We start from the raw sequence: 14,731 nt of genomic DNA, 5'->3' as shown, positions 1-14,731 counted from the left end.
ATGGTTTTGGTAAATCTAACCGTAGGTTCACACATCAGCTAGGTTCACACTTATGCAGGTTGCGTTTGAGCCTTTTCTGCACTGCGTTTTACATTGCATTTTGCGTTTTTGCACTTGTGTTTTTGACACGTTTTTGATGCACTTTGCAGTTTTACATTTTGTTTCTTGTTGCTAGGCAGATTTAAAACACAGCAAAAACGCAATACATGATTTTCTGCAGCGTTTCCATTGAAATCTATAGAACTAAAAACGCAACTTTTTGCATTCAAAAAAGTCCCCGACGCTTTCCAAAAAACACACCGGGTGAAATCGCGGAGATGTGAACATTTCCAATAGGAAATCCCATAGGAAAGACAATTTTTGAATGACATTCGTCCATTCATTGAATGTTCAAATAATTTTTGTATGACTTTTCTTACGAATATTCTCGTCCAAAAAACTACATGTTTATGGCCAGCTTTATACATTCAGACTGGGCATGGGATAGATGTCATGTGGGTTACCCTATGTATCCTGAAAGATGCTGCAGATCATGACAACATTGTATAAAATAAACAAATAGTACAGAGATAATAAAACACAAATTGTGGATACAAACAAATATAAAATAAACTTTAACCACTTGCCCAGAACTGCTACAGGGCGGCAGGGCTGTGCAAAATCATATATATATATATATATATATATATATATATATATATGTGTGTGATTCGCATTCTTGGGTACAGGGCGCACATGTGCACCGCCCTCCTGCACTGCTATTGACAGCTAGAGATGTCAATCATCGGATCCCGGCCGGATATTCCCGGCCGGCACTCGTCCGATTGTCGAGGAAAGCTGACAGGGAGAGACCTGTGTGTAAACAACACAGGTCTCTCTCCTGTCAGCATAGATATGCTGTTTTGTATCTCTCTGCACAGCAGAGATATACAAAGCAGCATGTCTCCCTAGTAAAACACAGCACACATAGTAAAACACACACAGAGCACAGTTAACCCTTTGATCACCCCAGATGTTAACACCTTCCTGTCCAGTGTCATTAGTACAGTGTCAGTGCTTTTTATTAGCACTGATCACTGTATTAGTGTCACTGGGGATGTCAGTGGCAGTTAGCCAGTTCCCACCCAGTGTCAGTCCCGCTATAAGTCGCTGATCACCACTATTACAAGTATTAAAAAAAAAATCCAGTATATACACTGCTATATCTTTCATATAAACCAATTATTTTACATGTATTGGGATTTTTTTTTAGCAAAGACATGTAGCAGAATACATTTTGGCCTAAATTTATGAAGAAATTTGATTCTTTAATTTTTTTATTGGATATGTTTTATAGCAAAAAGTAAAAAATATTGGTTCTTTTTTTTTTTTCAAAATTGTTGGTCTTTTTTTGTTTATAGCACAAAAATAAAAACGCAGATGTGATCAAATACCATTGAAAAAAACCTCTATTTGTGGGAAAAAAGGACATAAATTTCATTGATGTAAAATGTTGCATGACCGCACAATTATCAGTTAAAGTAACACAGCGCTGTATTGCAAAACATGGCCTAGTCAGGAAGGGGGGTAAATCCTCTGAAGGGCAAGTGGTTAATGGAAGGAGATATTATTGTGTCCCATAGTGTAGCAATGTTCGGATTCGGATGTTAGTGCAAATACAAAAAGTATCATGGACAGTACTCAGTTGTTGTTGTATACACTGATACAAACAGAAAACTTGGGATGAATGCACATCATTCTAGATGCCTAGACAACATGCTTTCTAGAAAAAAAATCAGCTAATATTAAAAACAAAATTCGATCCAGCAGAGAACTCTCAGCCCCTGCAAGTTGCAAGATCACGCAATTGTCAGTTAAAATAACGCAGCGCCTTATCGCAAAAAATGGCCTGGTTGGGAAGGGGGGTAAATCCTCTGGAGGGCAAGTGGTTAATGGAAGGAGATATCATTGTGTCCCATAGTGTAGCAATGTTAGGATTCGGATGTTAGTGCAAATACAAAAAGTATCATGGACAGTACTCAGTTGTTGTATACACTGATACAAACAGAAAACTTGGGATGAATGCACATCATTCTAGATGTCTATACACAACATGCTTTCTAAAAAAAAAAAAAAAAAAATCAACTAATTAAAAAAAAATTGGAACCAGCAGAGAACTCCCAGTCCCTGCAAGTTGCATGGGTGTAGTGTTGCATGACGGCGCAATTGTCATTTAAAGTAATGCAGCACCGTATGGCAAAAAATGGCCTTGTTGGGAAGGGGGGTAAATCCTCTGGAGGGCAAGTGGTTAATGGAAGGAGATATTATTGTGTCCCATAGTGTAGCAATGTTAGGATTCGGATGTTAGTGTAAATACAAAAAGTATCATGGGCAGTACTCAGTTGTTGTTGTATACACTGATACAAACAGAAAACTTGGGATGAATGCACATCATTCTAGATGCCTATACACAGAAAAAATAAAAAAACAAAACAAAAAAAACAAACAAACAAATCAGCTAATTGAACAAAACCATTGTATCCAGCAGAGAACTCCCAGCCCCTGCAAGTTGCTCCTACAGATGCCAAGCAGCCAGGGCATAGCCATCACTTTGATGTATCTCCCAGCAGACAGGCACCCACCGCCCTCTACAGTCCCCCTGCCGGTACTGCAGCCTCCATTCCCCCCCATACACACACACGGCCCCGTCGGTGTTGTCTCGTCTGCGGTGAAATGGAAGCGAAGCCGGCGTTAACCCTTCGCAGGCCGCCCGCAGCCCCAATCAGAAGCGCTCCACAGCCGCCCGCAGAGCCCAGCCTCGCCTCCTAACAGTGAAAAGTCCCTTTATGCCCCCGGGGCAAAATCTGCAGCAACACAATGGCGTCCTTCAGAGAAAGAGATCTGAGGCTGGAGGTGAGATGGGAGGAGGACAAAAAGAAAAAAAAAGAAGAAAAAAGGAGGAAAGTGGCGAGAGTTGGAGAGCTGTTCCAGCACAGACATCGGATGGACGGACAGGCTCCATGGCACACTCAGCACCGGACATCACCCACCATGGATCTGGAGCGGTCACCCCCGACCGACCGACCCGCCAATCCTCACACACACACACACACACACCGATCGCTGCCTTTTTTTCCTTGTGAGTGCAGCAAGGAAGTGGTGACGATGAAAGGAGAGGAGGAAAAAAAAAGATTATCCAGGAACCTGGCACATGCGTAAAAGCAAGTTGCGCCCTAAAGTCCCCAGCCATAGCAGCCGTAGCAAATAATAGCAGATCTTACCTGGAACATGAAAAGCCAAAGTGTGGGCTTCCAACTTCCCCCTTCTCTCCTTTATTTCTGCCCTCTTTTTTCTTTCTCTTCCTCCTGATTTCTTCTAGCGATCTGCTCTGCTCGCTACACCAGAGAGAAATGCAATAGCTTGGCTAAGGTAGAGAGAACAAAATACAGAGAATAGTTGCTCCAGGGCTTTGAAACCCCTCAAGGCAAGGATCAGGATACAATTAGCTCATGCCTCTACCTCCAAGTCTAAATCAATCTCCAGAATAAAAATGAAATTCAATTAGCCTGGCTCACCAGCAAATAGCCCCTTTCTTTCTTTCTTTTTTTTTGACAATATGACATACATAGATATATATGTATCTTTTTTTTTTTGTTGGGTGTTGTTTAGCATGTAGCATGTATTGTTCCTGCTTTTATTTGCTCTCTGTGTAGGGGGGATACACACAGTCACAGAGCTCCAGCCTCCAACTTGCTTATTACTCTCCTCTTGCACAGAAAAGCTGATTTTAATCGTTGTGATTAGTTTTGATGTAAGGTTTCCCCGGGCGATTTCTGCAAATGGATGGAGTGTTTCTTGCCAGAAGAGAGAAAAGCAGCAGATGATGATAATTATAAGGATTGTTGGTTGTTTCTTTTTTTTTTTTATTTGTATTTAGATGTATGTGTCTCTCTCTGCTTTCCCCAAAGTTGACCTGACATTGTCACTGTACTAAGGTCGCCCAACTTGTTGATAAGGATCACCTCCTGTCTCATCAAGGCATGTGTGACGGATTGGCAAGACAACAGCACATTTCATTTTATATATATATATTATATATATATATATATATTTTTTTTTTTTATATATGTGTATTTTTTTTTTTATTCCTCTGGCATGGTGACGTGCAGAAAAAAATAAAGCACAAGGAGGCTGATTTACCCCAATCAAGTCTGAATCACTGCCTCGGGCTAACGCACAAACTCATTTCAAATGTTCAACCATGCAGAATTACAAAAGAGATTGAAGAAGTTCCATGCATTTTGTCCTGATTATTTTTCGTACGTCAAAAATATCAGGGGATACGTACGCATCAATACTGGTAGAGATTACAGTGAAGCTAAGTTTTCGTGAAGACGAGGCATGGTTCTTCTTTGTACTGAGACCTACCAATACTCTGCTGAATTTACTGCAGGCTTTTATGCCACTCTGAATCTGCCATCCAATATGATATGGAGGAAAGTATTTAGGCAAGCTGGGCATGTGACAAAAAAAAAAATGCCATTAAAGTATATGTAAATTCTCACTTTGTAAAACAAGCCATTCAGTTTAAAATACAAATGAAAGGCGTATTTGTGTAGAGATATAAAAACATTATAAATACCCTTTTTTACCTGTTTTATAATTGATTGTATGCCCTCTAAGATCCTTATGCTGCTGAGAACAGAGAGCTGGGAGAGGAGAAACATCAGCACACTGAACTTCCCAGTGAATGGTTGTGCAGTGGGGGCATGTTAGGACAAGTGTGATCACTGGAAGAGAGGAGGCTGAGTTTCCAGTATAGCTAGAAAAATGACCACGCCAAGGTCTCCTTCCCAGTGTGGTCAGTTTTTAATAGGGAAGCAGAGGGACTGGCAGGAACACCAGGGATTTCACACAAAGGCAGCAATACAAAGATAATAGAATACTTTTTCATACAAGAACATAGTACAGAAGGCTTTCTTTAAAGAGAACCTGTAGCTAGATAATTTTTTTAACAAAAACCTTCCTATAAGATTTTATATGCATCTAATGCATTTGAGACATGTTGTCGACTTGTAGAAGCCCCCTTTGTGTAGACAGGCAAAAGCTTTGAGACTGATAATGATACCAATGAGACTGATAATGAGCTCCATCATCTTGGATGTAATGTCAGCCACCCCAGCAGACTCCAAGTCGTCTCTCAAGTGGCATTCTATAGCAGGGGTCCCTAAACTTTCTTAACAAAGGGTCAGTATACTGTCCTTCAGACTTTGGGGGGATGTGATGTCAGCAGCCCCAGCAGACTCCAAACTGTCTCTCAAGTGACAATCTATCAGGAGTCTCCAAACTTTCTAAAGAAAAGGGCCAGTTTAATATCCTTCAGACTTTCGGGGGGGGGGGGGGTATATCAGACTGTGGCCAGTGTGAAGTAGAAAACACTCTGGCAATAATAGGAATAAACAGTACTCCATGGTATTAGTCAGATGAATAGTGCCCCGTTGTTGCTATTAGGGGAGGGAGTAATGTCTCATTGTTGCTATCAGGGGAGGGGGGGAGAGAGTAGTGTTTTATTAGTGCCCCATTGTTGGTATCGTGGAAGAAATAGTGCCCCATTTTTAGTATCGTGGAAGGAATAGTGCCCCATTTTTAGCATCATGAAAGGAATAGTGCCCCGTTGTTGGTATCGGGGAAGGAATAGTGCCCCATTGTTGGTATGGGGAAAGGAATAGTGCCCCATTGTTGGTATCGGGGAAGGAATAGTGCTCCATTGTTGGTATCGGTGAAGGAATAGTGCCCCATTGTTGGTATCGGGGAAGGAATAGTGCCCCATTGTTGGTATCGTGAAAGGAATAGTGCTCCATTGTTGGTATCAGGGGAAGGAATAGTGTCCTATTGTTGGTATCGGGGAAGGAATAGTGTCCCGTTGGTATCAGGGAAGGAAAAGTGCCCCATTGTTGGTATCGGGGACAGAATAGTGCCCCATTGTTGGTATCGGAAAGGAATAGTGCCTCATTGTTGGTATCAGGGAAGGAATAGTGTCCCGTTGGTATCAGGGAAGGAAAAGTGCCCCATTGTTGGTATCGGGGACAGAATAGTGCCCCATTGTTGGTATCGGGAAGGAATAGTGCCTCATTGTTGGTATCAGGGAAGGAATAGTGCCTCATTGTTGGTATCAGGGAAACAATATTGCCCCATTGCTGGTATCAGGGAAGGAATAGTGCCTAATTGTTGGTATCGGGAAGGAATAGTGCCCCATTGTTGGTATCGGGAAGGAATAGTGCCTCATTGTTGGTATCAGGGAAGGAATAGTGCCTCATTGTTGGTATCAGGGAAACAATATTGCCCCATTGCTGGTATCAGGGAAGGAATAGTGCCTAATTGTTGGTATCGGGAAGGAATAGTGCCCCATTGTTGGTATCAGGGAAGGAATAGTGCCCCATTGTTTGTATCAGGGAAGGAATAGTGCCTCATTGTTGGTATCAGGGAAGGAATAGTGCCCCATTGTTGGTATCAGGGAAAGAATAGTGCCCCATTGTTGGTATCAGGGAAGGAATAGTGCCCCATTGTTGGTATTAGGGAAAGAATAGTGCCCTGTCCTTGGTGTCAGTGGGCAGGAATTATGCTCCTGTGTTGATGTCAATTGGAGGAATAGTGCCCCAAGAGGCAGATAAAGGCAAGCTACAGTTTTGGAGACACTGCTGTATAGTATTCTCCTTTGTTCTACCCCAGCAGATGCATAAAAGAGTATGGTGAGGGGAATGGTGGAGATGCCGGGTCAGCACAGTAGATAGATACTCCTGAAGAGAAGAGGGCAATGATATGGGAAGGAGGGAGGTCTGTTGTAGGGAATTGACTCTTCCTGAACTAGCCAAATTTTCTAGCAAGCCACATGAAGCATGTGTAGTTGGTCCGCACACACCCATCCAGTCATCAGTCAGATGTCCGCAGCTGTACATAAATGGAATTAAAGACAAAGATAGAGACACTGGATTTTTCAGTCTATCTTCTCTGGAGCCTTGTGGAACAATGGAGAAACAGGCTGCCACTGACTGTATAATCAGGTCAACAGCCCACCTTTGTAAAAGTTCTTCTGTGTACTCAGGGTGACATAACAGGAACAGTGATTGTATAGTAGATTTTACATAGAACATTAAATGAAAGTACAGAAAGCTGAATGAAACATGCTTCTAACACAATAAGAAAGCATACTGCCTCTGTATACCAAGGTCAATGGCCCACCTCTGCAAAAGCCCACCTGAGCACTGAGGATGACATAACAGGAGCAATGATCATAAAGAAGAATTTACATAGAACATTTAGGCTTCATGTACACTGCGTATGTTTAGAAGTTTTTGGCCTTTTTTTTGCCAAAGCCCCTGAACTCATCTCAATAAAAGCCTATGTGTCCATGTACACATAGGCTTTTACCAGAGCAGCAGAGTTTTGGGGCAGTTAAACGTTCCTCTTTTGAACGCAGAATAACCACGTTCAGAAGAACGTTTTGGCCAAAAAATGCTAAATATCGCAAAAACACGTGGAAATGCTAGCTGCGTTTAGCATTTGGGCATTTTATCTACTTCAGTGGAAAATACTCTGGCCAATCAAATAAATAAATGTCCAGCTGCTAAAGGCAGAACCATATTTTCATGCGTTTGCAGCATTTTTCTGCAGCTAGGAGAGTTTAACAACTAGGCGAGTTCAAGTGTACATGAGGCCTAAATAAAAGTACAGAAACATGAATGAGACATGCCTGTACGACAATAGGAAAGGAGACTACCACTGTCTGTATAGTCAGGTCACTAGCCCACCTAAATCATATCAAACAGCTATTACAATACACCCTCAGATGCAATTTACAGGACTTATAAAACAGCAAGAAATACAGAGCAAGATAGACTAATCTAGAATTCAATCAATAATAACATTGCAGTAAAGTGATGAAATCATGGATCATAGTTTCTGTGTTTATATTTTTCCGACATATTCATATACAGAGGACAGTTTAGAGTCTACATCTGCTGAGCAGTTTGCCTTTATCATAAAGTTCACACCTATTGTCGGCAAAAGAAGCGTTCACTCCAACTTTGCGGACTTTGAAAAAAAGGTTCTTGCTCTATTTGTTGCGATTTCAAGTGTGACTTGCATAGACATCTGTGCATGAAGTTGCACAGATGTCACTGAAGTCACACTGACATGCAGCTTTGAAATCGTGCGACTTCAAGTGAAGTCGCACGATTCCAAAGTTGGATCAAGTGTGAACCAGGGCTTAGGCTGGCCATACACTATGCAATTTTCTGTAAAATTTCTGCCCAATTTCCTTTAGATTTACCTTCAACTATGTAGTGCAAGAGCCTGTCTATTGGATACAATTGGAAGCCGCCCGTATCACCCGCCTACTGAACGACATATCAGACTGGATGTCGCTCTACTTCCTCAAATTAAATCTTTCCAAAGCCTGAGCTCCTAATTTTCCCCCCAGGCCGCGCCCCCACCCTCTCCATCACGACCAACAAAGCCACCATCAGTCCCACCCCGCAAGCCAAAGTCCTAGGTGTCACTCTAGACTCAAATCTGACCTTCCAACCCCATGTCCAATCTCTGGCAAATTCATGCAGGCTCCACCTCTGCGACATCTCCAAAATACGTTCGTTCCTAACCCCAGACACTACTAAACTACTCGTTCACTCCCTTATTATCTTACGCCTGGACTACTGCAACTCCCTTCTCAACGGCCTACCTCATCGCAGACTATCCCCACTTCAGTCTATCCTGAACTCAGCGGCCAGACTCATCCACCTTACCAATCGCTCCGCATCTGCCACACCCCTCTATCATTCCCTCCATTGGCTTCAGATTGCCCAACGCATAAAATTCAAACTACTAACACAGACATACAAAGCCATTCATAATGCTGCCCCAAACTACCTCACTGACCTGATACCCAAATACCACCCAACCCGTACTTTTCGCTCCTCACAAGACCTCCTACTTTCTAGCTCCCTGGTCTCCTCCTCCCATGCCCGACTCCAGGACTTCTCCAGGTCTTCCCCCATCCTCTGCAACTCACTACCCCAATACATCAGACTGTCACCTACCCTCCTCACCTTTAGGCGCACCCTGAAAACCCATCTCTTTAGGGAAGCCTACCCCACCCTCACCTAACAGCCGATCTCCTCCACTCCTTCTACCACTCCATCCCCCACAGCCAATTCCTCCTCTACCACTATCCCCTCCCTCCTAGATTGTAAGCTCGAAAGAGCAGGGCCCTCGAACCTCTCGTATATTGTTTTGTTACTGTATTGTCTCATGTACTGTCCCCCACTATTTTGTACAGCGCTGAGCAAACCTTTTGGCGCTATATAAATACTATATAATAATACTATATAATAAAAAGTGTTGTTAGGTTTGACCTCCTATTTTATGGTTTTTGTAAATCTAAACCAAAAATCTCAAGAAAATAGTATAATGTATGGCCAGTCTTAGGCCCCTTTCACATGTCCCTTCCAATCAGGTCCACCTGTCAGTTTTCCACTCCATTCATCTCTATGGACAAGAGGGTGTAAGCAGATTTGTGTTGGTGTACACCCGTCTACCTCTGAGATGATATGATCTAAAAACAAACGGAAAAGTATCTTTCGTCTTCTGCATAGGCGGGCCAGAGGTAGTTGGATGTAAATGGACAGCCAGTGTGTTTATACCCAAAAGCCCATAGAGCTGAGCGGGCTCGGTCCATGTCATCCGCCTGCTCTGCTCTGATCAACAGTGGATCAGCAGATAAATATCCTGCTGGAAATAACAGATCTGTCCTGTGTGAAAGGGGCCTTATAGAGACTTATTTTAAGCCTTGACATGTCTGCTGCTGTTACAGTTGAGGTCCTTGGTAGTCCTCGGAGATCATCATGTGAAAAGTGATGAATTTGAACCACATCAGAATTTTGTCCACTGTTTTATGCATCACTCTGAAGCACATGTAGTTAATCCTCAACACCCTTCCATTTATTAGTCAGGCATCTGGAACTGCACATAAGTCCTCATACACACTGGACGTTTTTACAGCTGCTGTTTTTGGCTTTTGACGTTTTTTTCTACAGCTAGTAAACTCCCCAGCATATTATCCTATGTGTCCATGCACACAGACTGTAATCAACGTTTTTTGGCTGGGACTTTTTGTGGCTGCAAAAAAACCCTCCAGAACTAGTGGGTTTCTAGAGGAATGTTTTAGCTGTAAAAATGCTCTAACGCTGAAAAACGCGACAAAATGCAGTAAAACATCACAAACTGGCGTTTTTGGACATTTTTTGGCCAAAAAAAAAAAATTTTTTTGGTAAAAAAAACCCACTAAAAACCACAAACGTGGGCAAATGCCACTAAACGCTAATGCAAAAACACTAAAAAAGCTGAAAAAGTCATGTTTTTAACATGACTTTACACAGCTAATGTTACCAGCGTTATCAAAACGTCCAGTGTGCATGAGGGCTAAGTGGACTCAACCACAGCGATCCACACCGTTTGTCCATTTACACCACTTGGGAACACTGCTCTGTAAAGTGTATAAAACACATAAAAATTCATACAGTCATATATAAGCGTATCCAGCAATAGGCTCCATAAGTGGACTTAAAGGCATAAAACAGAAACACTCTGAACTGTAGCCTTCATTGAGGTGCAGTGCCCTTGGCTGGAGCCCTGTAAAACAATAGGGAAACGCACTGCCACTGTCTGTATACTCTGGTCAACAGCCCACCTCTGGAAAATGTCTCTTGGCACGCAGGACTAATTCAAATTCAGAGCACAAAGAAGTAGACTGGTAAAGTTATTATTAAGTTCGTTATAGCATAGCAGTCTGGTAAAACATTCCTTGGCTTTGTTATAACACAAAGGTTTATTAGTTGTGTGTATAATAATTAATTTTCTGTTTAAAAGATATTAATAACAAGCTCAGAGGCACAGTGCAAATGAAAAGAAACATTAACGAAAATAAATAATAAGTTGGTGATAGGGCCTCTTTATTTTAAAAAGAACCATTGGGTGATCTCTGCTTGTCTATTGGTTGCCACACTAATATTTTACACCCACATTGTCAGGTTTATGTACAGGCAGACAACTGGATAGAGTTGGGCTTGATGCTCAAGTCGAAAATAAGTTTGACTCGAGCATCGGCCATTCATGTGTTCAGCGAACATACGAATGGTAAAGGTGTTCAGATCAGGTGCAATGCTTTTGCCAATTGCAGAGCATGATGACGTTACAAGGGGGCGGGATTACCCTGTTGACTTCACCGGGTGGCCCCTGCCCCTTAGATATTTAAGAACTGTCAGATCGGCACAGCTGTCAGACAGCAGGAGCCAGCATCGAGAGCGTAGCATTTTTTGGGGGGGCTCGGCAGTGGCAGCGGGCATCATGATTGACGTTGGATCAACTTCCTGGGACATTTGTTATATTTTTGTTTTTAATGAAGGACTTGTCAAATACTGTCTTCTGTCATTTTTTGCACTACACTTTTTTTTTTTTTGTGAATGCGTATCAGTACCATACTCCATACTCATTCACATGGGGGGTACCTGGAATCTTCGTAAAGGGGGCTTCCAGATTCTGATAAGCCCACCCGCTGCAGACAACCAGCGGCCAGGGTTGTGGAAAGAGGCCCTTATCAACATGAGGACAAGGTGCTTTGGGGGAGAGCTCCCCCCCCAAAGCACCCCTCCATGTTGCGGGCATGTGGCCTGGTATGGTTCAGGACCTGCTGGGCTACATGCTTGGATAAGCGTCTGGCATGGATTTTGGGGGAGGGGGGGACTCCACGCCATTTTTTTTTAAATTTTGGCTTGGGGTTTCCCCTGAAAATCCATACTAGACCCGAAGGGCTTGGTATGTATGGGGGGGAACTCCACGCTGTTTTTTTAAAAATATTTAATTGTCAGCAATTCTTTTTACATTTGTATCAAATCAGTAAGTGAGCGCAACCTAAAAGTAAGTGGATAGCAGCTAGCATAAAAAGGTAATCCTCGGCACCTCAGAAAAGTCATTTAGCTGCCCACTGACAGCTGAAACATTTTCACTACTAAAATATTGCATGGCTTAATAATATAACTCATGTGGTATTTTAGTAACTGTGTGGTATCTTACTGCACACTCAGATGCGGTAAGATACCACTTAATGAATTGTACAGGTTCGAAGTTCACGGTCAAACCTTCATTAGGTTTGAATGTTCAACTGTGAATGGAACAGGGAGGTGTTCGGCCCATCACTACAACTGGACAAGACTTTCTAAATCTGGTCAAACAGGATGGACATACTGTATATACTTGTATGTTACAACCATGAACACTTCAAGGTCAACCCCAACTCATTTTTTGTTGCTTTGGAAATAGCAGACAATGGATTAGAACTTCAGCTTAGGTCTTTTTTGTTGTCCAAGATGTTAGGTTACAAAAATAGGAAGTAATGAAATATCCCCAAAGTGGACACATCATAAACTAGCTGCCAATAGTTCTAGCCATCCCCAAATCTACTGCAAATTTCCCCTTGCTTTTTGCCATTTTGATGTCAGCAAAATAGGATGCAAGAATCTCCCAAACAGAGACACAGAAATAATTAAAACAGAGGTTCTACCCTTTTCGTTCTCTAGCCAAAACACACACATAAACATTTGGCTGTAGGCACACTTTCAACTGTACCCAGTGGAACAGCAGAGCTGTCTATAATATTGTTGGAGAGGGGTGGGGAGTCCAGAACTGTGTAGACCTTCAGCCTGTCTGATCATTTGTTTACCCCCTAAGGGGATTCCAGACAGATGCTAAATTGCCTCCCAATCTAGGCCTCATGTACATTGCTGCTCTTAAACGTGAGTTAATGAACTTTTGGTGTTTTTTTTCCAAAGCCCCTGAACTCAACTCAATAAAAGCCTTTGTGTTTATACACACATGAACTTTTATCAGAGTTTAGCAGCAGCAGAGTTTGGGGCAGTTAAACATCCCTCTCCTGAATGCAGAAGAATCGAGTTCAGGAGAGGAAGGTTTTGGCCAAAAAATGCCAAATGCGGCAAAAACGCATGTAAACATGACTAAGCGCTAGCCATATTTAGCAATTGGGCACTTATTCATTTCAATGGCAAGTACTCTGGTCAATGAAATGAATAAATGTCCAAGCGCTAAATGCGGTACAGCATTTTTGCCTCATTTAGCTTTTTTCTGCAGTTAGTAGAGTTAAAGTCTATGACAGTTGCAGTGTGCACGTAGTCTTACCTGTTTGTGGGTTGCTTTAGGCCAACAATAGACACAAGACAATCTTTGCTCCATTCATCTGATAACGATCGAATCAGGAAACGATTGCATGGCCATGGCTACATTATGATTTCTGAAGACACCCCCTGAATGGCCAGTCTCTGGGAGACAATCTACTATTCTGAATGGATTTTTCTGAATGGTCTTCGGGTAAATGCTGGCACCTGGGGCATTTGTTTGACACAAGATAAAGTCAGAAGAGACAGTTGTGACGGGGACAGGTGTCAACAATGGGAGATTACCACTACCCCAAGCCCTCCCAACACACACTTGTTTTAGGGCCAAGAACTAAGGGGGGTCCAATCTCTGGCAGTTTGCACTGGGACAACTGTCAATGGGAAATCCAATTAAGGCCCCTTTTACACTGGCAGTCCGATCGGGTCCGCCTGTCTGTGTTTCAGGTGGAACTGATTGGACCATCCATAGCTATGAAGTGGCGGGTGTCAGAGGATATGTGTCTGCTGACACCCGCCAGCATCTGATCCGATCCGGTACGCTAAAAACAGAAAGATGGGGATCCGTTCCCCATCAGTCCTGTGGATCGGATCAGATGATAGTCGGGTGGAAACGCACAGATTGTCCATTTCCATCCAACCGCCCCATAGAAAACAGCAGGCTGTGTCTGCTCTGCAGCAGCGGAGCAAGCCTAGACCTGTCATCCACTTGTGCAGCAGGGATCAGTGGAGAGATCCCCTGCTGAGCAAGCAGATCCTCTGATGGCTCCACCCCATCTGAAAGGGGCCTTACCCTCTGTTCTGTTTCCTCTCACTGGCCTTGTTGATAGATGCCATAGCGACAGGAAATGAGTGGAGGTCCCCAAAACGGAAACACAGAAAGAAGGAAAAACTTAAAGTAGAACTATAGGCAATATTTTTTTTTTCATTTTGAATGGAGCAAGGGAGGGTTTGTTCACCATCTGTGTCCCATTGCAGAAATTTTCATTCATTTCCTGTCCCATAGAGAAACAGGAAGTGAGAGGAAATCTCTGCAAATTAAGGGAATTCTTTGGGGACCCCCAGGTCACGAGAACTAGTGTCCCCATTGGAATATTTCCCCTATATTACTGTTCTGGGGACAACCCAAAATTTAGGATTTACTTTTACTCTCTCTTTTAATAACAATGGTAAATAGTACAAATAGAGAGGGTGCATCTCCTTAACTGGGCACAGACAGCAATAAAAACTGACAGGTCTTCTAATCCCTCTCCACTCTATCCAAAACTAAAAAAAAAAAAAAGTTTTGGCTTTAGTTATACACAATCCTCTCTCGAAAACTGATAAACAATTTGTATTCAGTTCAGTGTTAACATAATATCAAAAATATAAAAGACTTAACATATGACATATCAAAATAACATGAAAAAATATGTTGGGGTAAGCAATAAAATAAATAACAAAATATATATTTAGGTTTCCACGTAGGCTTAACATGAATAAACATTTCTCTCATTCTACTTTATCTGATAATC

At 42.4% G+C, this 14,731-nt stretch overlaps 1 protein-coding gene across 1 annotated transcript in view; it reads right to left on the bottom strand.

The window, feature by feature from the left end:
* The window catches only part of KCTD1 (potassium channel tetramerization domain containing 1), a 190,977-nt gene extending 187,564 nt beyond the window's left edge, over nt 1-3,413 (bottom strand). The window contains exon 1 of the mRNA XM_089675703.1: nt 3,261-3,413. Within this exon, the coding sequence (XP_089531829.1) occupies nt 3,261-3,269 (9 nt within the window). The 5' untranslated portion in view covers nt 3,270-3,413. The remainder of the gene's footprint in view (nt 1-3,260) is intronic.
* Nucleotides 3,414-14,731: the final 11,318 nt, after the last annotated feature.

This window comes from Staurois parvus, unplaced genomic scaffold, assembly GCF_062004578.1.
Source record: "Staurois parvus isolate SC_StPar_1 unplaced genomic scaffold, SC_StPar_1.0 ptg000157l, whole genome shotgun sequence".
NCBI classification, from domain to species: domain Eukaryota; kingdom Metazoa; phylum Chordata; class Amphibia; order Anura; family Ranidae; genus Staurois; species Staurois parvus.
The sequence above is the reverse complement of the archived record's forward strand: the minus strand, read 5'-3'. Positions and strand labels throughout refer to the sequence as shown.